The 21,825-nt window shown below is 41.2% G+C and overlaps 1 protein-coding gene across 5 annotated transcripts in view; it reads left to right on the forward strand.

Annotated features, from left to right (window-relative positions):
* Positions 1–21,425, forward strand: part of PELI1 (pellino E3 ubiquitin protein ligase 1) — a 44,701-nt gene extending 23,276 nt beyond the window's left edge. For 3 of the 5 annotated variants that reach the window (XM_054063191.1, XM_054063188.1, XM_054063189.1), the window contains 6 exons: positions 12,438–12,582; positions 13,644–13,773; positions 15,336–15,437; positions 17,327–17,524; positions 17,644–17,832; positions 18,981–21,423. In XM_054063191.1, coding sequence (XP_053919166.1) covers positions 12,512–12,582; positions 13,644–13,773; positions 15,336–15,437; positions 17,327–17,524; positions 17,644–17,832; positions 18,981–19,547 — 1,257 coding nt within the window. In that variant the 5' untranslated portion in view covers positions 12,438–12,511 and the 3' untranslated portion in view covers positions 19,548–21,423. Of the gene's footprint in view, positions 1–4,695; positions 4,847–12,437; positions 12,583–13,643; positions 13,774–15,335; positions 15,438–17,326; positions 17,525–17,643; positions 17,833–18,980 lie in introns of those variants that run through there. The other 2 variants (XM_009556521.2, XM_054063190.1) reach the window with 2 other exon arrangements.
* Positions 21,426–21,825: the final 400 nt, after the last annotated feature.

Here is a 21,825-nt window from a genome sequence, read left to right on the forward strand (position 1 = left end):
TCTGCTTTGAGGAAGATGTACTAAATGACCTCCTGAATTATCCTGCGATACTGTGAAGACCCTTGTGAGGAAGGGAGTTGACTCAGCCTCTTGGAAACACGTAAACGCATAAGTCAGTAGTCCTGCTGTCCTGTAGGTATTTCTTTATTCTGGCCTGATATTCCTTCAGCTCTTAGTAAGGTTAACTATAAATATGTTTTTGGTGCAAGGATCAGGAATCTTTTTCCATGAGGTCTCTCCCCTATAGGAAGTTGAAAGTACTGAGTTGGTACAGTGCTGAAGGCTACGTGTGCCTACTAAAGTAGAGATCGAACTGAAGACAGAGGGACAATTGTTTTTCAGTCTGCAGGATGGATATGCATTAATGGTAACTTGCTGTCCTTGAACATAAGATGGGTTCCTCTGGTATGCCTGAAGAGCGGGCACACAAGGATCTAAGTGTGGAACGGGACTTCATAAGAAATGCTTGTTAAGTTTGTCTGATGGGAAAGGATGACTCGTGTCATGAGAAGTGCCTCTCTGCAGCATGATGATTTGTTGCCTCTGTAACTAGGCTACTGCAGTTTCCACGATGAATTGCTCCACAGTTGCCTAAGGATCACCACAGTTGTTGGATGACAGGCGTTTTAGAGTTGACAAATCCCTTCGATGGAGAATTTGCTGTGCCTTAAGATCTTGAGATTCTACTTAGATCTCTTACTCAGCTGTCTTGCAAATCTAATTAGCCTTTCCTATCCCTTCCAGAAGTGGTCAGTGTGGAAAAGTTCATAAAACACTATCTACCCTTCATTTTGCAGCGACTTGATATGCAGCAAAGTAGTCTCTGAAACTGGGACTTCAACAATAGACTTTTGTTTGCTTGGCCCTTACAAGAATTTTCTTACTTCTTGCCACAAGGCACCACACAGTAGTGCAGGGGATTAGGTCATTTCCTTCCCCCCTCCTCTTCCTGCAGATTATTTGATTAACATTTCTATTGTATACTCTAATTAGCATGTTCTTGGCTCCAGGCTACTCCCCACCGTAATCCTCTTAAAACACTGTAGTATGACATTGTTAAGTGTATAACACATGTATAACTCCTTGCACAGAGACTGCATGTGACGTAACACAGTGAAAGATTAATGGGGCTGGCAAGTCAGTAATCTTCCCTCCTTTCTTTTTCCCCATGCAGCTGGGGTTAGACTTCCTGGAACCCCCTAATAGCGTTCATGCTTTCCAGTACATTAACTATTTGTGAGTTTTGGGGTATCGCTGGCTTTGATCAGACTTCAGCCACTGACTTCCTGAGAAGCAGAGTTAAGGTGGTGTATAGCAGTGCATGCACAGCTTTCAATATTGAATGTACAAATACACTTCCCCTGGGACCATTACAGGTCCTTTTCTTCCACGAATTTGCTCTCTTCAGTGTTTCCTTCAGTTTCCTTTCCCCTCTACCCCCTATGTGGCAATTTCAAGCACTTATCGTATGTGGTGGGTTCAGTCCACTCCCTGCCTGTTTTGTTGAAAAAAAATTATCAACCCGGAAGTGTTTAAAATGTCTGTCTTGAAATTTATCAGTAATATACTGGTCAGGTGAAGTCTAGGATGCAGTTTGCCACTTGAGCTTCTTGGCTGTCTGCATGCTTGTGGACATAGGATTGCCCTTTGTGTTTGTCTGCAAGACTGTTGTCTTAACTGATACAGCTAGAAATGCATTCCTCTCCAAAGCTCATTTTGAATGTCATGTGAAATCACGTAATTATATCAAACTGTACAGCATCTGCTCATGAGTCAGATAAGAGAACATGACGATACAGCCCTTTATTTCTTTAACAGCTTCAAGGAAAGAACCTCCCCTGCAGTTAAGCATCACTTCATGAAATTAGCAGTGATATCTTGGGTTCTGTATTTCATTGTTTCAGTCTGGCGTGGTCGGCAGCATCTCTGCTCCAAGGAAAGTTAGCTAGCCCAGTGACAGCATGCTTGAGGTGTTTGCTTCCAGTCCTCAAGGCAGAGCACGGTTTTTGTGTGGAGTGAAATCATTAAACCTTCCTTAAAAGGAAAAAAAGGGACAATGATGTTGTCACAAAAACAGATGAGTAGAGGGTGTCTATGCATAAACGTGCGCAGGGGAGCAAAGTGTTTCTAACTCTGCAGGGTGAGGTTGAGAGGCAGCCATGTTGCAGTGTGGCTAGGGGAGAATAAACCCCCAAACCACCCGGCTTTGAGATGCGACATGATTAGCTATGAAAAGGGGTTATGTGTTGCGGTTCACCTGATAGCAGAAGACTGGGCTTCGGAATGCTGTAGGTCACTAATATGAAGGCAGATGGGATGTAGAGATAAGAATTGTTCTCCATGACAGGCTGGATTGGGCAGTAGAAGGCATAGCCACCTGCAGTTGCTTACTCTATTGCTTCTTATGAGCCTGCCACATAAAGTAATCCATAGGTTTACTAACCTGGACTCTGACAGTGGCCTCTGTAAAATGAGAAAACAAGCTCTAGAGGCATATTAGTCCTAATTTCTGCTTTTCAGACTGAACACTTTTGAAACAGTGCAACGGAAATGTTAAGATTTGTGAGAAAAGTAATGCAACCTGGAGGTGGTCATACCAATGTAACTTAGCACTGCAGTTAAATACCTGAATACAGAGTACCTTTTGTACTCTTGTTGCTATATCTGTGTGTTAAGTGATACTAGTGCAGTCCTGATGGTGCTGAAAAAGAAAGCAACAAAACCAAACCACCAAGCCCTTAGCCCTGATTAAAAAAAGTGTTAAAGCTACCAACCTCGTATAGGGCAGGACAAAGTATAAAATACTCAAAAGTGACGAGGGAGGTGGGATTGGGCAACCGTTGAACCACAGTGAATGTCCTATTTTTGGGTTCTGCTACTTGCCGGTGGAAGAGCCAGGTTCATGTGCCAGTAAAGTAAGGCTGTTGATTTTTGGCCAGAAGGAAGACTCGAGTTTAATCTCAAGATGTGTCTTGATGAGTCTCTGGCTTTACTGATGAGATTGAGATTGATTCAGAAGGTTCCTGTCCCCTTCCTTGGTATAGTGGATTTACAGAATGAACCCATAAACGGATGAGCAAAATTTGGGTTAATAGCTGGGGTTTATGTGTTGTGTTTTGGCTTTTCCCCAAGACCTTTATCAGCTTCATAACCTGACAGCTGTGATAATGACTGTACCATCTCAGGTCAGTGTTCAGTAGCATTTTCTTTTTGGTGACCAGAAGAAGAGTGGGAAGAAGGGAGTGCAAGTGCTGCTCAGCAGTAGTGGCTCAATCACTTCTGTGGAGCAAAGTGGTATCTTTGGGCTTAGTTATTTATCACAGGAATGGAAAATGTGTGTCTTTGAGCCTATGTACAGTTTTCTTATTCAGACTATCTTTCGGCAAGGTGTTCTGCAGTTGACTTTTTCGGGTAGGTGACAAGATCCTGTAACAGGACAGCCATATGGCATTACTTGGGGAAAGGTTGGCTGTGGAGTACAGGTCAAAAAGACAGGAAACATGTATGCATTCACCTTGTTGCCAGCCGTGAAGCTGACTCACGTGGAGTTGCAACTTACACTCTGTTATGGTACTATGAAAAAAAGCTCACTCAACAGCAGTTAGGTTTTGGTGCTGCGGAGTAATGTGCCTGCCCTTCCCACCTTCAGTTCTGCTGGTACAACTGCATGGTCATGCTGTGAGCTGAACTGGGAAATGGATCCAGCTGAAAAACAATTGGCCTCTAAAAGATGTGGACAGATCAGGGAATCCAGTCCGTAAAGTTGTGCTTGCAAAACTGAGGTGGCAAACTGAGGAAGGAGCAGCAGAAACCAGAACAATATTCACCTATAGAACTTGGGAGATATTAAACATCAGACTGAATACACATCTACTGAGCTAGGGTTAACCATCCATACCTTCTTGGCCCACTACAACGGTGATATAAAACTTGGTGTAAAGGTTAATCTACTGCGTTGTATCATGCTTGTAGCAGTCTTGTGGCATTTGCACAGTCAGCTCTAAGAAGTAGTAACTTGGAAGCTGTGGTAACTTGATCACCATTTTACAGTTCAAACATTTAAGTGATCCCATCCACTGACTTGATGCAGTGATTTCAGTGTTAGTGGAATAAGAAATGAGCTCAGAATCTGGTCTGTCACGTGCAGATTTGCCTTTCTAAGTATTTATCTTACAGGAACAAGCTGTTATAGCATCGTTGGCCATGGGAGTCTGATATGCGCAGGTGTGTCTGCGGGTGTGTCATCTGTCCCATTCTGTAGCATTAGTGAAAATGGGGGGAAGCAATGCAATGCCTGAAGAGTTTCTGCTGGTTTAATTCTCACTGTATTAAGATATCACTTTTTGTGTGGGAGGTGAAGAAAGTTAGCCGGGCTAATAAGTGATGATTAAAAAAAAGAAGGTATAGCATGCATGGGTACAGTTATGTAAGAGAAGTGGAGAAGGAAATAGATCAGCGTTTCTCCAAGAACCTCATCCACAGAGATGCCGGGGAATCGGGCTGCGGGATTGTTCTCAATGCACCCTCCACTTCCTTTTTTCCTTTTTGGGGCCAGAGATGGATGAATTTATGCAGTGGTGAGCAGGATGCAGGCTCTGATTCCAGCCAATGGTGTGTGGTGTGGCAGTGTTTACCTAGATTACACAAGGCAAAGCCAGCCCCTCCTGAGTCAGAAGGCGCTACCCACGGCTTAAGTAAAAGCACACAGAGCAGAGGCACTCAGTCTGGCAGTTGCTGGGGGTTTAAAGGAGTTGGTGGGTTTTGGTTGGTTTTAAACAGGATTGAAGGAGTGGTGGCTTTTTTCTTCTCTACTGTGCAGAAATACTGGAAGGACAAAAAGACATTGGTGAGTGCTCTGCATGCTATCGCTTTTCCCTTACAGTGTTGTGCTGTTTCAGTCTCTTCTAAAAGCCTTCTTGGTTGCAGTGTTTTTCAGTGAGAAGTTGAAAGATAGTTCAGTGATGCGGTCGAAAGGAAACGTGAGAACAGGCAGTTCTGTGTCTGCAGGCTGCCCCTCCACCTTAAATAGGAAGAGACATTCAAAGTGCATGGTATAATAAATCTTCCTGTTCGTAAGAAGTGTCAGTCACTTCTCATTTTTTAGGGTGCAGAGCAAGATGCCTTGAAACTGTCCTTGTTACCTAACAGAACATACCAGGGGGAATTTCTAACAGAGCTGTAAAATAGTTATGTTGTCTAAAGAAAAAAAAAAAAAAAAGGCTTTAAACATAATTGTAACTCCTATTTTTGCAAGATGATATGGTATGCTATGTGACAAGGCTTTAGTGTAATACAAAAACTGATTTAGCTGATACTTCAATACATAAACTGCCTCATCGGGAAGTCAGAGAGCTTAGAAAAGGCAAAACCGTAATGTTCAGCTTTGTAAAACAAGAAGTCATTGTGGTTTTCTGCAAGCGCGGGGTCCTTGAGTGTGTATTCTAGTTCAGGTGTATCAGACAGTACATCTCTCTGGGCTCAGTCATCAAAACATAAAAAACTTACTCTATTTGTGTAACAGCTCTTTCAGAAATAAAATGCCTTTGGTTTTGGCGTAAACTCTTGATATATGGAAGGTGTAATGAAACTTGCGATGAAAGCTGGTGCTGCTTATTTTTAGGGTAACACTGTGTGATTTGTCTGAAGGCAGTAAAAAAGATCGTTTGAAAGGAACCTGACTGCAAAGTTCTCTGTGCTTTTGTCACATTGTACCAGTATTCTACAAAGCTTTTGTTTTCCTGTTTCTTTCCAAGGTGCTCAGGTGAGATATGAATAGATAGTTCTATGGCAACACGTAACATTGTCTTAGCCTCTATTCTATCGTTTTATGGCTTCATACACTACATCATATATAAATAACCTTCGTTTTATAATCTGAGTAAGAAATTTAAGCTGTTGCTTTTTAACAGTACATATGGGTTTGTAGTAACTGCCAAAGTGCAAGTACAGCCAAACGTTCCGTAGAAAGCCGCGAATTGATCTTCTTAAGCAGCCTGTGTGAATGACTTTCTCAGGTAGCTCAGCTGACTGAGCAACTATAAAGTGCAATGTGTAGCATTTGGCCCTCGTGCTACAGGGGCGGTCAGTGGAGGAGCTTTGCCTCAGGTGAGGTTGTGTGCCTCGTCACTGGTATATCCGAAAGCTGACGTGGAAGACATGGGTGGTAAGGGGGTGTAAACCGCATGTGCGTGTAACAGTTTAACTGGTGAAGAACTTTCTCATCTAATTAAGGTTATAGATAAAATTGCAGTGACAGCTTTAAAATAGATACTTTGTGCTAAAAGACAAATGTTTTTAGCTTCCCACACGCAATCTGAATTACCTCATTTATAACCTGTAGGAGGCTATAATGGTTTCCTCAGGGGAGGATCAGCTGTTACTTTTCCTAACTGAAAAAAATGCTGGATTTTTTTTGTTTGTTTCCAAGGGAATATTTTCAGAATTGATTTTTGTCAGTCTGTTGGAGTAGATCGTTAGCAGTTACATAAATCTTCCAGGTTTTAATACGCCCAGACACATTCTCATTCCATCAATGACAATTCAGAATGACAGGACTGAAGTTAGCAGAAGCTGATTGAAATCAGGCCCTTGTGCTTAGATGGTTCTTTTCAGTCATATGAACAGGAATGCTCTTTTTTAGTACTGTCATGAAGTACAGATTTTCATACAGGTGCCTATAATAGAAGTCTTGTTCTAAAACGCTTGCCTTGCTCACTGAACAAGGGTGCTTGTCTTCACAGTGCTATTCCTAACTTTCCTGAAAATTGCTGACAACTGCTTAGACTTGCTTCTGAGGCTGAAACAGAACTTGAAGCTCAACAGTGGATGTCAGCCTGACTAAAACTGCTGTTTCTTAGACTGGAAAAAGTTAGTTGTACCCTTGATGCAGAGCAGTGAGTTTGCTCTTGTATTTCAAGGCCCCTTTGAAAAGTGCTACAGACAGCATGCCTCTTCTTGTTGGGTTTTTTTTTGTGCTGTGACTCTCGTATGACTTGTTTTCAGTATGACCAGCCCATTAATGGCAGATGTCTGTGGTAAAAAGATGGTAACCATGGAAGAGAATACACAGTATTGAAATGCTATGCATGCCTTCAGAGGAGTTCAGTTTTTGATCTTGCAGCCACAAAATTACCTAGTGCAAATGAATAGGAGTATTAAGGAACTTACACGTGTAAGTGGATGTTGGCAAACTTGTGTCGTACTTGTGTTTAGGCAGGTAACTGCACTACCCGATGTGAAGAGTGGTACAGGGTCTTATATCCAAATAAAGCTCTAAACAGTAACACAAATCTTGGGTGGATGAGGATAAAAATCTTGTTTCACTGGTAATGGAGTTACTCAGAATTTATGTATTAAGTATCAAAAGTGCACCTAAGGTGCATGTTTCAGCTGGTTGAAAAAATTGTGCTGTGTTTCCTAAAATGAATTCTGCTCCTAGAATTATCTGGGTTGGGAGGTTGTCTGGTCCAGTCCTCCAGCTCTCACTGAGAATGGACAGTCTCAGATCAGGTTGTTCAGGGTCACGTGCAGCAGAGGTTTGAGTATTTCCAAGAACAGAGAGCCCACACCCTCCCTGGATTTTGTCTTTCCTTAATAGCTAATCAAGATTTTTTGTGTGTGTGTGTTGTAGCTTATTTGTTGCCTCTTGTCCTGTCACTGCATACCTGTGAGAAAAGCTTTATTAGATTTTGGCCATAGCACCCTTTATTTAACACAAATGCTGAAGGAAGAGCTGGATATGAGAATTGCAAGGGTTGTAAATGGAAAGGTACAAATAGCAAATTGTATAAAATCGTCAGTTAACAAGCTGTCTTGTGCTTTATTTCTGTAAGCCAAAAAAAAATCCAAACCCTATATGTAGATATCCAAACAAGTATGTAGATATAGAACATTAAAAGTATACTATAAAAATGAAAAAAAAAAATCCAATTTTTGCACCTGAATCAGCATATTTTTATTCTAGTATACTCATTGACAGAGAACTTCTTTTTATACTGTGAAAGTGGGTTTTATGCAGTATTTTAGAAAAGGCTAGTCTGGCACTAGCTACAGTTGCTAGCAGCCTATAATGCTGGCTCTGTGTTTAGAAAATGATGGTAATTTATTACAAAGAGACTTTTATTCTAGTATTTTTAGCTCGCAGCCGAGTGTTTAATGAATCTCTACTTGGGCTCATTGAATTTGTGTTCTCCCCTCCCCCTACCCCATTTTAACTGTTAAGATACTGCTGTGCTTGCTGTGATTCCAAAAGCTGTACTCGGTCTCCTAAATAGTGAACTTAATGGTAAGATGCTGTGCCTCAGTGGAAACAAGATCTGAAGTCTTTCTGTGTAAGTCACCAAAGACTGATTGTATTTGTAGTCCCATATGAGAAAAGGCAGCTGAGGGATTGAGGATGGCTAGCAAGCTGAAGCTGATGGTTCAAAACCAACCAAAATTCATTCTCATTCTTAAGTCCCTACTGAAAATGGCATGTTCTGTGAAAGCAGGCAGGCTCTTTATCTACTCTGAAGCATGGTTTGCTCGGTCTTCTCAAAGAACAGTCTGCCTCCAGATTCGGAGACTAGTGCTAGAGCATGACAGGAGAGAGTACAATGGTCTGGCTTTTCATTCTACTTGATTGTAACCACAAATCTGTGGCTTGCTTTCTACCATATCCATCTTTGCCTTCTGTGACTCAAGGGGATATTGAACCAGAAAGCTTGTAAGAAACTGGATTTCCATTCCTAAAACAAATTGAAAATAGTTTTCTCACTTTAGATGTCATGTCTTTCGGTCCCTCATATCAGTTGCATATGACAGTATTGGGCAAGTTAACCTTCCATAAGCTTTCTTCCAGCTCCAGAGGAACCAGTGCTAAGAATAAAAATGTCTTACTTGTTCGTGAGTTTTTCCTGTTCCAGTTTCCTATTTTTGAGACTAAAAGGTGCTAGTACCCGTCGTGTGTTTGTGCTAACTGCGAACAGTTGTGCTCACCTATTACCCAATCAAGTAATGCTGTTCCAAACTTGTTTTCTTTGTGCATAATCTACTTGACTCAATCTTTTTTGTTCTAATATACGGGACTCTGCACAGGTTGGGGGTTTCAGGCTTTTTGATCTATTTTCTGTGGCAGAAGAAGAGATCTTTGCCTCTACTGGTTGTATAATTTTGCAAAAATGTTGAATGGGGTGGGATCTTGTAATTAATGCCTTATTCCTCGTCAGCTTTGAAAGGTTCTTAGAGTTATGTTGTTCAGAGCCTATTCCAGTGAAGCCTGCTCCGCCAGTGGCTGGAGATGTTACTGCAAAATAAATCACTGAATCATTTAGGTTGAAAAAGGCCTTTAGGATCATTGGCTCCAACCATAGACCCAAGTGTGTTTAATGGTGCCAAGTCCACCATTAAACCATGTCCCTAAGCACCACATTTATATGTCTTTCAAATACCTCCAGGGGTGGCAATTTAGCCACTTTCTTGGACAGCCTGTCCCTGTGTTTTAGAACTGTGTCAGTGAAGAAAATTTTTCAGATTTCCATCTAAACCTTTCCTGATGGGGCTTGAGTTGGTTTGCTCTCATCCTATCACTTGCTACTCAGCAGAAGAGACCAATACCGGCCTCACCATGACCTCCTTTCAGGGCAGTAAGGTCTCCCCTCGGCCTCCTTTTCTCCAGACTAAACAACCCCAGTTCCTTCAGCCACCTGCCATAGTCCCTGTGCTCCAGACCCTTCATGAGCTTTGTTGCTTCTCTTTGGACACACTCCAGCACCTCAATGTTTTTCTTGTAGTGAGGGGCCCAAAACTGAACATGGTGTTTGAGGTACAGCCTCACCAGCAGCACAATCATGTCCCTGTTTCTGCTGGTCACACCGTTTTTTATGTAAGCCAGGATGCTGTTGGCCTTCTTGGCCACCTGGGCACACTGCTGGCTCACATTTGGCTGGCTGTCAACCAGCATCTCCAGGTCTTTTTCTGCTGGGATGGCTTTCCAGCCATTCATCCCCAAGTCTTTCGCATCTCATGGGGTTGTTGTGGCCCAAGTTTAATGGTCATGGCAAAAAGCTAACTCACATATTTTGTTCTGGCAGTCTGTTACATAGTTGTATACAGGCACTACAGGGCCAAGTTGTCTCTTTAACATGTTTAATCAGCCTTTCCTAACACTTTGAAGGAGTCTTCTGTAGTATTCTAAGAATAAAAACTGGTCGGGTTATATTCCAAAATAAGGCCTGTCATATAAATTAGTTGATCCTTTTCTGCTTTATCCAGCTTTAAATGATACATAAGCCTGTATTAACCCATGGCCTGTTATACTCTTCTCCAGTGGGACACTGCTTGAGTTTTATTTGCAGACAAGTTTCACTTGGACTGGTCTTTGGGACCTCACTGGAAAAATATGATTAATCTGTTATTTCTGGGAACGAAATGAATCTTCCCTTGGGTACAGTGCATCAGGCAGATCACACTGGGTGAGAAGTAGCATATATGTTGCGCTGATTCTTTGTTTTAGAGGCACTGAATTTTGCATGTGCTTGAGTTGAAGTTAACTAGCTTGTGTTAGTAGTTGTGAAAGAGCTGTGTGCAGCTCATAAAGGTTCTGAGATGTATTTAAAAAAATCAAGTTCAAGCATTCAAGCTGTGCTTCTGAAAAACATACAAGCAAGCTGTTTTACAGATGGGAACTTTTGGATCGGTGTAAGGCCCTTTCTGCACCAGCTGAATAATGGATACCCTAAAGCTTAAACCAGGATAGCGGCCTAGTGAAAATGCACACTGCTTCCTATGCAACAAAAATGTATTGATCTGTCATATAGATGGATGCAGATGCTTCACAGTAATGCTTTGCAGATCAGTTTTATTATGATGTGCTTGCACATCTAGCAGTGGTTCAGGTTACCGTTATGACAGTGTTACAATGTGCTAACCACAAAGACAGTCCTTGGTAAACTTCTTATTCCAAGCACTGTAAAATCTACAGTACCCAGTCTGGCTTAGAAAATGAGAAAAGAAAGGAAAAAGAAAGATTTCAATTTAGCCTCCCGATTGCGTTCCACAGGCATCACAGCAAAAGTCTATAGGACATCAAGGTGTCTTTGTGTGTATTTGTGTGGAGCCCTCCCAAATATGCGGGATGGCATGTAAGAAAGCATGAAGGAGCACACTGAATTTTCAGATAGCACTGAGCTGATTGCAGGTCAGGATCAACATACCTGTGCTGAATAAGAAATTGGTAGATTGAGGTGTTGAAGGCTAAACTTCTCTATGAAGGAGCATAGAGGAATGGGAGAGGGTAGAGATCAGGTCAGTAAAAGGGATAGTTCTCTGAAAGAATCTGAGCAGTGTGTCAGGCACTGCTACATCCTTTTCTCTGCTGTTAGGATAGAAGAGGGGATAGATAAAATCTGCATGATGACATCTCCTCTGCTAATATCTGTAGTCTAGTTGAGGTAGAAGAAAATGGAGATCAAGTATTGTAGTCATGATCAAAGTTGATGACAGGATGCAAGAAATATTATGTGGCCCAAAATGTGTATTTGAACAGAAGGCAGAATGCTAACCATCAGTACTAAAAAGGCTTAATAGCTTTTTGAATTGGTATGAAACTGACGTGGAAGAACCAAGGGAATGTTCATGTTTCTGTTAAGGAAGGCTTCAAACAGGCTAGCATCCGCTTTATACTTTATCAACAAGCACTCCGTTGGGTAGGTTTTCTCTATGGGAAGGTCAGGGATGTGTTGAGTAGATCAGAGGTGTCTGGAAATGTTACTAATGAGAAGCTGTTAAAACTACTCATGTGAACTGTTCCTCAAAGCAGAAGTATAATCAAAAATTGCACTTCAAGACACTGTTGTCATTAAGAATTACGTGGAATTCCCTCAGGAAATCTCCTTCAGACAGCTGTTAGTATCACTTCTACCTCTGGTTAAACAGGAGAGATCACGTTGCACACCCTAAACTTGCGTGGTAGAGTTTATCAGATTGTCGTACAACTTCCTTCTATCTGCAAATCCAGAAATTTTTTGAAAGCTCTGAATCTGATACTTTTGTGAAAACTTCTACCTCTTTGGCTAATTGGTTTGTTTCTTTGTTTTGCCTTTAAATTTAATGCATATCTGGCTCTGCTTCTTGATAGTTGAACTAAATTTACTAAATGAAGCTCTACACCATTAGTACTAAAAACTAGCATGAAGAAAAACAACTGTGGATGTTTTATCAAGACCATAGTGGTATTTTCTACATGCACTTGTGCTTTTCTGTCATCTGGTAGTTCTTCCAGGCAATTCAACCTTAATTGATGTGGTTTTATAGATATGCTTTTAAAATTATTCCAGGCAAAAGCAAAACATGAAAACCACAAAATATTGTACCCATTTTATCAAAGAGGTGTGTAGGTTTGTGAAATTGATGAATTTGAGTCTTTTCTCTTACTCTTAATTGTATCTTTGTTTTTACAGGAAATAATGAAAAAAGTGTGCCACAAATCTTGATCAGAGACCTGAAATTTGAGAAGAAGTCATTAGCTAAGCTCATGTTTTCTCCTGATCAAGAAAATCATCCATCAAAAGCACCAGTAAAATATGGTGAATTGATTGTATTAGGGTAAGTGTTTTTCTTGCTTCGAAGTGAGAATGAAGGTAGAATGTCAGGGTGCACCTAAAGCAAGTAAAATGCTGTTTGTTGTAAGAGGTTATCCCACAACCAAAAACTCCCTCTTTTGCAATGTAACTAGTGAGCATGCAATGGACTAGTAAGTTAATCAGCTTAATCTTGTATGAGGGAGCGGAGGAAGTTACCTTTTCAGTGGCAACCAGGCATTATATATAATGTGATATATTGGAAAGCTGCAGTGGAATACACATTTTTTGTGACAGCATGAGCACAGAGGTAGGGCTCTAAACACTTGAGTAGATGCAAGCTGATTTTGAGCTCTTGTGTTCTTCCCAGGTAGGCATTTCATGACAAAGGCAGCCAGTTTGTGAAGTTTCCCAGTTGGTTCCAGGTTGGACTGAGACAGATGTCTAATGTGATGATGTGGAAGGAGAGTTTCCCTAGGCGTTCAAGTAAAGTAAAAAGAGTTTTATGAGAACGTAGTAGCTGGCTTTAATATCCATTTGCAAACAGAAGATTTTAATAAAGCAAGTTTGCCAGCTGGCCTGTTCAAAGTAAGGGTCTGAGGATTTTTCTAATGGATTAAATTGGAGTCTTAGAGTACAGCGTATCTACTTCTTATGTGTTTTTAATTCAAACAAAAATCTCTAAGATACTAGCTCTTCCCCAGGGTTTTTGAGTATTTAGAAACTTTGATTTACAGTGTGAACATGTTATTTAGAGATAAAGCTCCAGATAGGTGTATAACATTACTTGTTTCCATGTTTGGGACCTGAGGCTTTCATTGTAGCTTCGAGATTAATCTGGGTAGCGCGCCTGGCCCTACACACTTTACAGCACGTACGTGCTGTAATTCTGTGGGTATGTTTCAATATCGTGTTTATCAGTTCTCAGATTTAAATGAATATGATTGGTTGGAAATCTGTAATTGTTAATAATTTACCAATTAAGAAGACTGTGCTTAGAGTGAAAACTCTTGTGGCTCTGTATCTCATGAGAAGCTATGTAATACAGGGAGATGGACTTCGTTCTTTTTCTGTGCTTTTTGATAGGTACAATGGGTCTCTCCCAAATGGAGATAGAGGAAGAAGAAAAAGTAGATTTGCATTATTTAAAAGGCCCAAGGCAAATGGGGTGAAACCTAGCACTGTGCATATTGCCTGTACCCCTCAAGCAGCAAAGGTAAGCTTGACTTTACTTGTTAAGTCTTATTTCTCCTGGTGCTTTCTAACGAATTCAAGGAAGTCAGTGCTGTTTTGCTGAGATGAAATGATGTAAAAAGCATGAAGTTCTGGCTGTGAAAAGGCTTTTTGGTACCTGTCAACGTTAGCAAGAAACCATTCAGCAAAATAAATCTGATGCCTAGTCCTTGCCGTGTCCAGAAAGAAAAATGTGTATTTTTGAAACATGAATGTTCAGGTCACAGGCCAGTTGTGTAAAACAGTTTCTGTTTAGTTTTCCTTCCAAACTCACTACAGACATCTGTTCTAGCCTTGCTCTTTTCGTACTCACTGATGCTTTAGGGCTAACTTTGCTTTGTGGAGTTGACTTTGAAATGGTCCTTTGCCAAAGCTCTGTGTGCGCAGCCCAATGGGTGGGAGCTCTCTAGGGATGAGGACAGGTGGGGTTTGCAGGGCACGTTTTTTTGTGGCTTGTAATCAAGTTGAGCATTCCCATTAAGAAGCGATAAAGGAAGGGTGTAGGTCATGAAGTGTTTCATGTCACAATTATTCTATTATAGTGAAGGTATTACTGTGAAACACCTGTGTTTTGTGGCAATTCAAGCATACGTGCACTTATGTTCAATAAGAAATAGAGCATTTCTACTGAAATCAATGGAATTTGAGAATGCTTTGTTGTTGTTTAGAAAAGATCTCCAGTATCAAGATCAGGCCCTTGAACAAAACCAGCAGCATTAAGTGCTTGATTTCTACTACTTTGACACTTGAGAATATTGATTCGTAAATCCAGAAAATGACAAAAAATATCCTGAAATCAGAAGCACGTTGCTAACCAAGTTAATTGTAATAGAAATAGTTCTGTAGGAGAGCTGTAATAAGAACATTTATTTTTGCTAATTATTTGTGGTCTTCAAGTACGTGCTATTTAGAAGCACTTCTCTAAAAGTATTTGTTGAGTCCCTAGTAGGCTGTGTTGGAATGAAAATCTAGACTAACAAAGTGAAACCTGGATTACTTCACTCTAACTATTGCAACCTCTGCTGTGTTTTTCCATTTTTACCCTGTTTACCACCACTACTTTTTATAATTTTTGTCTATGTATCTTCTTAATCATCACCGATTTTAGCTCAGGCCTCATTTTTAGAGTGAAGTCCCTAAGTTTTTTGTCCTGATTTTGCTATTAGAGAAGTTCAAGCTGAAAAGGCCATGAAGGTGTTATATTCAGTTTTAGCCTTTGCACTCAGTTGTTTTGTTCTCTTGTGTCAAGGCCAGCATTGCTTTAACACCAAGCATGACTAATAATGTGTTTTGGTCACGTATACTTCGTTGCAGCCTGGGGTAGAGAGACTAGTTTAGTGTGCTGCTGAATCAATCCTGGAGCTTTTTTTTAATGGCTAGACCTGGGGTTTGTGGAGTTTAACTATGGGTGTCACTAACCACCATCTGCCATAATGCATTAACTGAGCAGAACAAGAGCCTGGTTCTGTATATTGTCTAGTTTGCTGCTGTATTCAGTAGAGTTATAGTTCACTGGTTCAATAATATTTGGCATTTTTTCCATAGGCAATAAGTAATAAGGACCAACACAGCATATCTTACACTTTGTCTCGGGCCCAGACAGTAGTAGTTGAATATACACATGACAGCAACACAGATATGTTCCAGGTATGTGAAGTAAATATAAATGTATTCTTGCTGTTGGTAGTTCCTAACAAGACATCCTCTCAACAGGCTTTTTCCCTCATTCCCAAGGCCATCACACCAGCAAGGCTGTACATCTGTGCATCTCTTTAAGGCTTGGTCAGAGGTGAAAGTTGATTTTTTTTTTTTTTTGGTAACTAACAGGATTATGGTTTTGCCTTGGATTGCTGGTCTGCAACTACGTAATCTGTCTCCCTCCTTGCAAAATTAAGAATGAATTGCACAGTTCTCTTTAAGCACTTGTGTATAGCATTTATGGAGGGATTTGGGATCAGCCAGTTGGAGGTAGGATAGAAGAAATACAGTGTGAAAACATGGGAAAGCTTTTGACACAACTAATATGAAAAAAATCCCTAAATCCTATAAGCAAATCCAGAAATAAGTGTAAAGCGCTGGGAAATGTGAGGCTGGGTGCTGATGTGCTCACAGTTCAGAGCAACTTTGCTGCAGTTCCTGTATGTATGAGAAAGAGCCACAAACGCATTTGCAGCTGTGGTGTGTGTTAATATCTTGTAATTGTTTCCTGTTTTTCTCAAAAGGAGGGGGTTTGTTTTGGGAGATTTTTTTGTGTGCTTTGTTCCTTCTTATTCCTGGACTGATCTTGCATTCATTTATTTTTTTGTTGTTGCTAATTTATGGCAAGGAGTTTTGCTGTCACAGCATTTAGCTGTGACGCTGCTGCAGGACCTAAGGAGGTGGGAGGTGTTGGTAAGTGATGGAGGAAGCTGCTCTGCAACTGCTAATACCTACAGCAGAGCAAAAGAGCTGTAATGAACTAACTGCAGCATAAGCTATTGTTTTTGTAAGTGTTCTCTCTTCAAGCATGCTGTGGCATGCATGCTGCTCCAAAATTGCCAGTGGCAGTCAGTGTCTGCTGATGAGTTATCCTGCCTAAGAAGCCATAGAAAAACACTTTCTGACAAAGCATTTTCAGTGTCTTGAAAGCTTTCCATCTAGCCTTCACGTAAATGCACCTCAGGGGTTTGGGTCTCATGCCCAAAAATCAGACTTAATATAACTGAGTATTTTATAAGAGGCTGTTGAGAGCTCTGGGAGTGAAAGGTAGCAGTGTGTAGCTGGGCTTTAAACCTGGCTATGTGGATGTCTGGGAGATGGATATAACTTCTTGCTCTATAAGGCAAAGATGAGTTGACTGGAAAAGCAATGAAACTTTTGCAATTCTATCAAACGAGGTAGAGTTGTGAGGGACTCCAAAACTCAGTTCTTCCATGCAACTAGAAAAGAAGGCACAAGTACTAGAAAAATCGGGGGTGGTCAGGTGTTGCATTGCTGTTCTGTTCTGTGCATGTTAATGTAAGCCCTCCCTGCTGCCAACAGCTTGTATCTTGTCTTTCCTGACCGATTTGCTGCTTCTCAGTGCACCACCGGAGCTGGAATCAGCTCACATCATCTAATTTTCCTACATCTGTACTTCCACCTAGTATTTGATATCATTCAGAATATTCTGGGCATGCAAAGTGACTGAATATCACTTTTCTTCCGTCTAACTGCTGTTTCCTAGCTGTTTCGGCACTGCTGCAGCTGGTCCAGCTGACCTGAGTGTAACCTTTCTGATGAGAAGGCCTTCGATGGAAAGTCATCTCAGAATTGACTTAATTACTTTGTTTTATTTCTCCTTCCTTCAATTGGCTGTACTCAGCCTTCAGAATGGAGGTGGAATAACTCATCAGTTCCGATTAGGCTTTGGTAACCTAAATATAGATTGGTGGAAGGGAATGCTTCAGACGGGATTGTTATGATTTTCTTTTTTATCATTTTAAATGTATTGACTTTGAGTAGTCCTTGACACAAAGACAAACTAAACAGGGTTTTTCTTTCTAACCCCCTTCCAGATTGGTCGATCAACGGAGAGTCCTATAGACTTTGTCGTGACAGATACAGTTCCTGGAAGTCAGAGTAATTCAGATACACAGTCTGTGCAGAGCACTATATCAAGGTTTGCCTGCAGAATCATATGTGAACGTAACCCTCCTTTTACAGCAAGAATATATGCTGCAGGATTTGACTCCTCAAAAAACATCTTTCTTGGGGTAAGGGAACTGTGCCTTTTTATCCCTTCCAAGTTCAGTGCAGGCAGGCTTATTTTTAGAATATTTCATAGGTCCATTTCAGGCAAATTAAAAGTTTCCATTGATGTAATATCTCTTAGGAGAAAGCTGCGAAGTGGAAGACATCAGATGGGCAAATGGATGGACTGACCACAAATGGAGTTCTTGTTATGCATCCCCGTAATGGATTTACAGAAGACTCCAAGCCGGGGGTGTGGAGAGAGATATCTGTGTGTGGGAATGTGTTCAGCCTCCGTGAAACCAGATCAGCTCAGCAGAGAGGCAAAATGGTAAGAGTAGTGACCTATGTTTTCTGCAGCCTGTTTAGAATGGGTACAGCCCAGGTGGTACAGCTTGGGCATAAACTGCCTCATTCAGTGCAGGGGTGGCCTCAGTAATTGGTTACGTTGACTACTTATGTGTCTGGGTTCATACATGAAGGTACATAACCTGAATAACTGACGTTTAGCTGCAAACTAGTACTTAATGGCAGATCCAGACTGTTCTCCCAAATTGAGTTGCCAGCCTACTATGCTCTTCTGCAAACTCACGGTCGTGAGTGCATTTTGAAGTGCATTCTCCTGATTCTCCCTTTGGAGTTTATGCTTTTGAGGTTTTCCCGCTTATACTTTTTTGTAGACTAATAAAGAATAATTATAGTTTTATTGACACATATCTATGTACCAGGATATCCATTTCCACCTTTCTGAGTTTTTGTCTTTTCCTGAAAGGAAGTTGTAGCAAGGTGGGTGTTAGCCTCTTCTCCCAAGTAAGATAGGATAGGAGGAAGTGATAGGATGAGAGGAAGTGGCCACAAGCTGTGCCATGGGAGGTTTAGATTGGATATTAGGAAAAATTTCTTTACTGAGAGAGTGGTGAAGCCTCGGAACAGGCTCCTCAGGGAAGTGGTGGAGTCTCCATCCCTGGAGGTGTTCAGAAAGCATGTAGATGTGGCATTCTGGGACATGGCTTAGTGGTGTTGGACCAATGCTTGGACTGGATGGTCTTAGAGGTCTTAATGATTCTATGATTATGGTTCTTCCTCTTGTTTAAAAAGCATTGGTGGCATTTCCAGGAGATGATTGGTTTTGGTGACTTGGTATCTCTTAGCAAAAAGAAATGATACATGAACACTTATTTAGGTGATGCTTTTAGCTAAGAGTGCTGACAGCTGAAGAAGAAAGCCATGTGTAATGGTGTGTTTAAAGGAAGCAGTCTAAAATGTGATGGAGGACTAAGAAGGCTTTCAAGAATTTTTTTGTTTTTGCTTTTTACAAACAGGTAAGGAAGGAGCTGATGCTGGGCACTGTATGGGTCTGTTATGTAGGATAGTCAGGAACTGCTTGAAAGTTTTTCTGTATCTCTCAGGCAGATTTTTATTATGAAAATGCCTTATGTTACCTGAAGAGTAACACCTCTTTCTCTTTGTCCACGCAAGGTTGAGAATGAAACAAACCAACTTCAAGATGGCTCTCTGATTGACCTATGTGGAGCAACACTGCTGTGGCGCACTGCAGAAGGGCTTGCCCGCACTCCTACTGTCAAGCACCTGGAAGCGCTCCGTCAGGAAATCAATGCAGCCAGGCCCCAGTGTCCTGTGGGGTTTAACACATTGGCATTTCCCAGCATGAAGAGAAAAGATGTTGTAGATGAAAAGCAGCCGTGGGTGTATCTGAACTGTGGCCACGTCCATGGCTATCACAACTGGGGAAACAAAGAGGAGAGAGACGGCAAGGATCGCGAGTGTCCCATGTGCCGCTCTGTCGGCCCCTATGTGCCTCTCTGGCTTGGATGTGAAGCAGGATTTTATGTGGATGCAGGACCTCCAACTCACGCGTTCAGCCCATGTGGACATGTGTGCTCAGAAAAGACAACTGCCTATTGGTCCCAAATCCCTCTCCCTCATGGTACTCACACGTTTCACGCAGCCTGTCCATTTTGTGCACATCAGCTGGCTGGTGAGCAAGGTTATATCAGACTCATTTTCCAAGGACCTCTTGACTAACACATGTGTTCCTGAGGACTGCAGTAAACCGATAAGCTAAGCGATTCTGATTTTTAAACCAACCATTTTTCATATTCTCTGGGCTTTGCTGGTTTGCATTAAGATGAAGAATTTTGGGTTTTTGTTACAGCAGCTAAATCCCTTTCTATTAAGAAAAGTCTGGAAATGGACGAAACGGTGAGAAGGGGGAGAACTCCTGCTTTTTTTTTTAGTTAATAACTGCTTCTGAAGAGGTGAAGGAAGTGTAGAGTGAACTTCGATGCCTTCCGTTTAGTGGTTTTCAGACGCCACAGCGTTTGAAAATAGTTTCATTCTTTTTGTCTATGGAGGGTAAACAGTTCAAAGAACATTACTTTACAGGTTGGATGCAAACGTTGTAAAATATAATGTGTATATTAACTCTTTTCTATTTATCTTTATTATTGGGAATACATAGAATGTTTAGAAAGTAGCATGGTCATAGTGTGTTACATCCAGCAGTTGGATGTGTAGAATAGTTCTGGATGGAGAAGAACGGGAGATGGAAATGGTAGAAAAATCTTTTCTAATCTAAAATACTGAGTTCTTAGAATAGTTAAAATGCTTTTTAAACAAAGCTAATGCAAATTATGATGGCATAAAGGTGTGCTTTAACCATGTTGAAAGGTAGCTAAGAAGGACTTCTTAAAATGTCTTTTTGGTAGGACTGTACTTAAGATCTGGTTACGTGGAGAATATTTACCAGACTTTTTCAATATGCAACTTAGCCTAGATTAAGGATTTTTTTCTCCCTTCATGCTAACACATCTCTTTTATTTAGCTTTAGTGACCTTTGTGAGGGGTTTTCCAGTGTTCAACATTAACAAACCCAAAAGACGAGGCTCGTTTTGTTCCTTGCTGTTTGAGGTGGAGGGTGAGGGGAGGGGCAGGGAAGGGGCAGAGGGAGCAAGCTGTGAATTGACCACAGTCCCAGCTTGTGACACGGTTGCCGGTTGGGTGTTCTGCCTTTCCTCTGGCCCATGGCAAACTGGCATGCTTGGGCTTTGCGTCTTCTCCCTGCTGTGAGGTGCAAACACTTGAGGCCACGCACGGGACAGCATTGAAGCCTGGTACCCAAGGGATGGATGCCTGCATCCGAGCATCCTTGAGTCATTTGTCACGGTTGGCAATCTGTTGGGGAAGAGTTTGCGCTGGGGCTGGCCTGGGCTCCGGCCTCGCAGTGGGATGCTGGCGTGAGGTCCGCTCAGGTTGCAGTGGGCTCTGGTCTCTCTCTGCTCTCCTCACCCGACCCTTCTTTGCCCTCCTAATTCACCAGAAAAGGCCAGTGCACTACATCCAGCTTTGCTGCTAACCCACTGTGCTTCATGGCAAACACACAGCCTGACCTCTTAGGATTGATTCAGCTTTTTTTGGCCAGCTTCATACTTTTTTTTTTTTTTTTTTTTAAATACGTATTGTATAATTGGCAGTAACAAAGTTCTGTACTTCATAGCATAGCTTTAATTTTTCCTTTTGAAGCCATTCTAAAATTTTCTTGGTTTGAAGAGAGACCTATGTTGCTTAGATGTCATGAATTATTTACTTTGACTGTCAATTGTTTCTCCATTTAAAAAAAAATTATATATATTGTTTGGTTCACTCAGGAAATGCATGTGTCAGGAAGCCTGTATTATAAGTTCAGTTAGCTGTCACGTACAAGTAACTGCTGTTACTCCCTTTCCATAGAGATATAACTGATTTTGACATTTTCCAGATTATATGCATTAAGTAATGAAACTTATGCAGCAAGAAATCCCTGTATTGTAGTTGTTCTAATCATTTTATTCAAACTATAGTATACTGTAGTTTAATTTTTATTTGCAAATTAATTTATTCAAACTATGTGAGTAAACACTTTTTAAAAATAGAAATTCTGGGATTGTCTGTTGCTTTCTTTCCAAGAGCTGGGAAAGGTGGTGTGACATGGCCCTTCTGCTGTCACCTAAGGTGTCTGGTCTGCGCATGTGGATCAAGATCGCAAAAATGAAACTGTGAAGAGTTCACATATTATCCCCAGTCCTGAATTTGAATAGCTCCTTTCACATGTGACCTTTCAATGTGTTCTGTATTTAAACCTGCAGTAACAAAAGCGAGATTGTTGTTCAAAAGATGTATTTAAATGATCTCTTCCCTGAGTAAGTTACAAATAATGAAATGTAAGCAAAAGCTTTGAATGAATGGCTGAGCTCTTCTAAAATGTCAAGAGCTCTTGGTTCCATCTTGCACAAAATTGGATTGACACTTTTTGTCTGGTCCTGAT

This window comes from Cuculus canorus, chromosome 3 (assembly GCF_017976375.1).
Source record: "Cuculus canorus isolate bCucCan1 chromosome 3, bCucCan1.pri, whole genome shotgun sequence".
Taxonomy (NCBI): domain Eukaryota; kingdom Metazoa; phylum Chordata; class Aves; order Cuculiformes; family Cuculidae; genus Cuculus; species Cuculus canorus.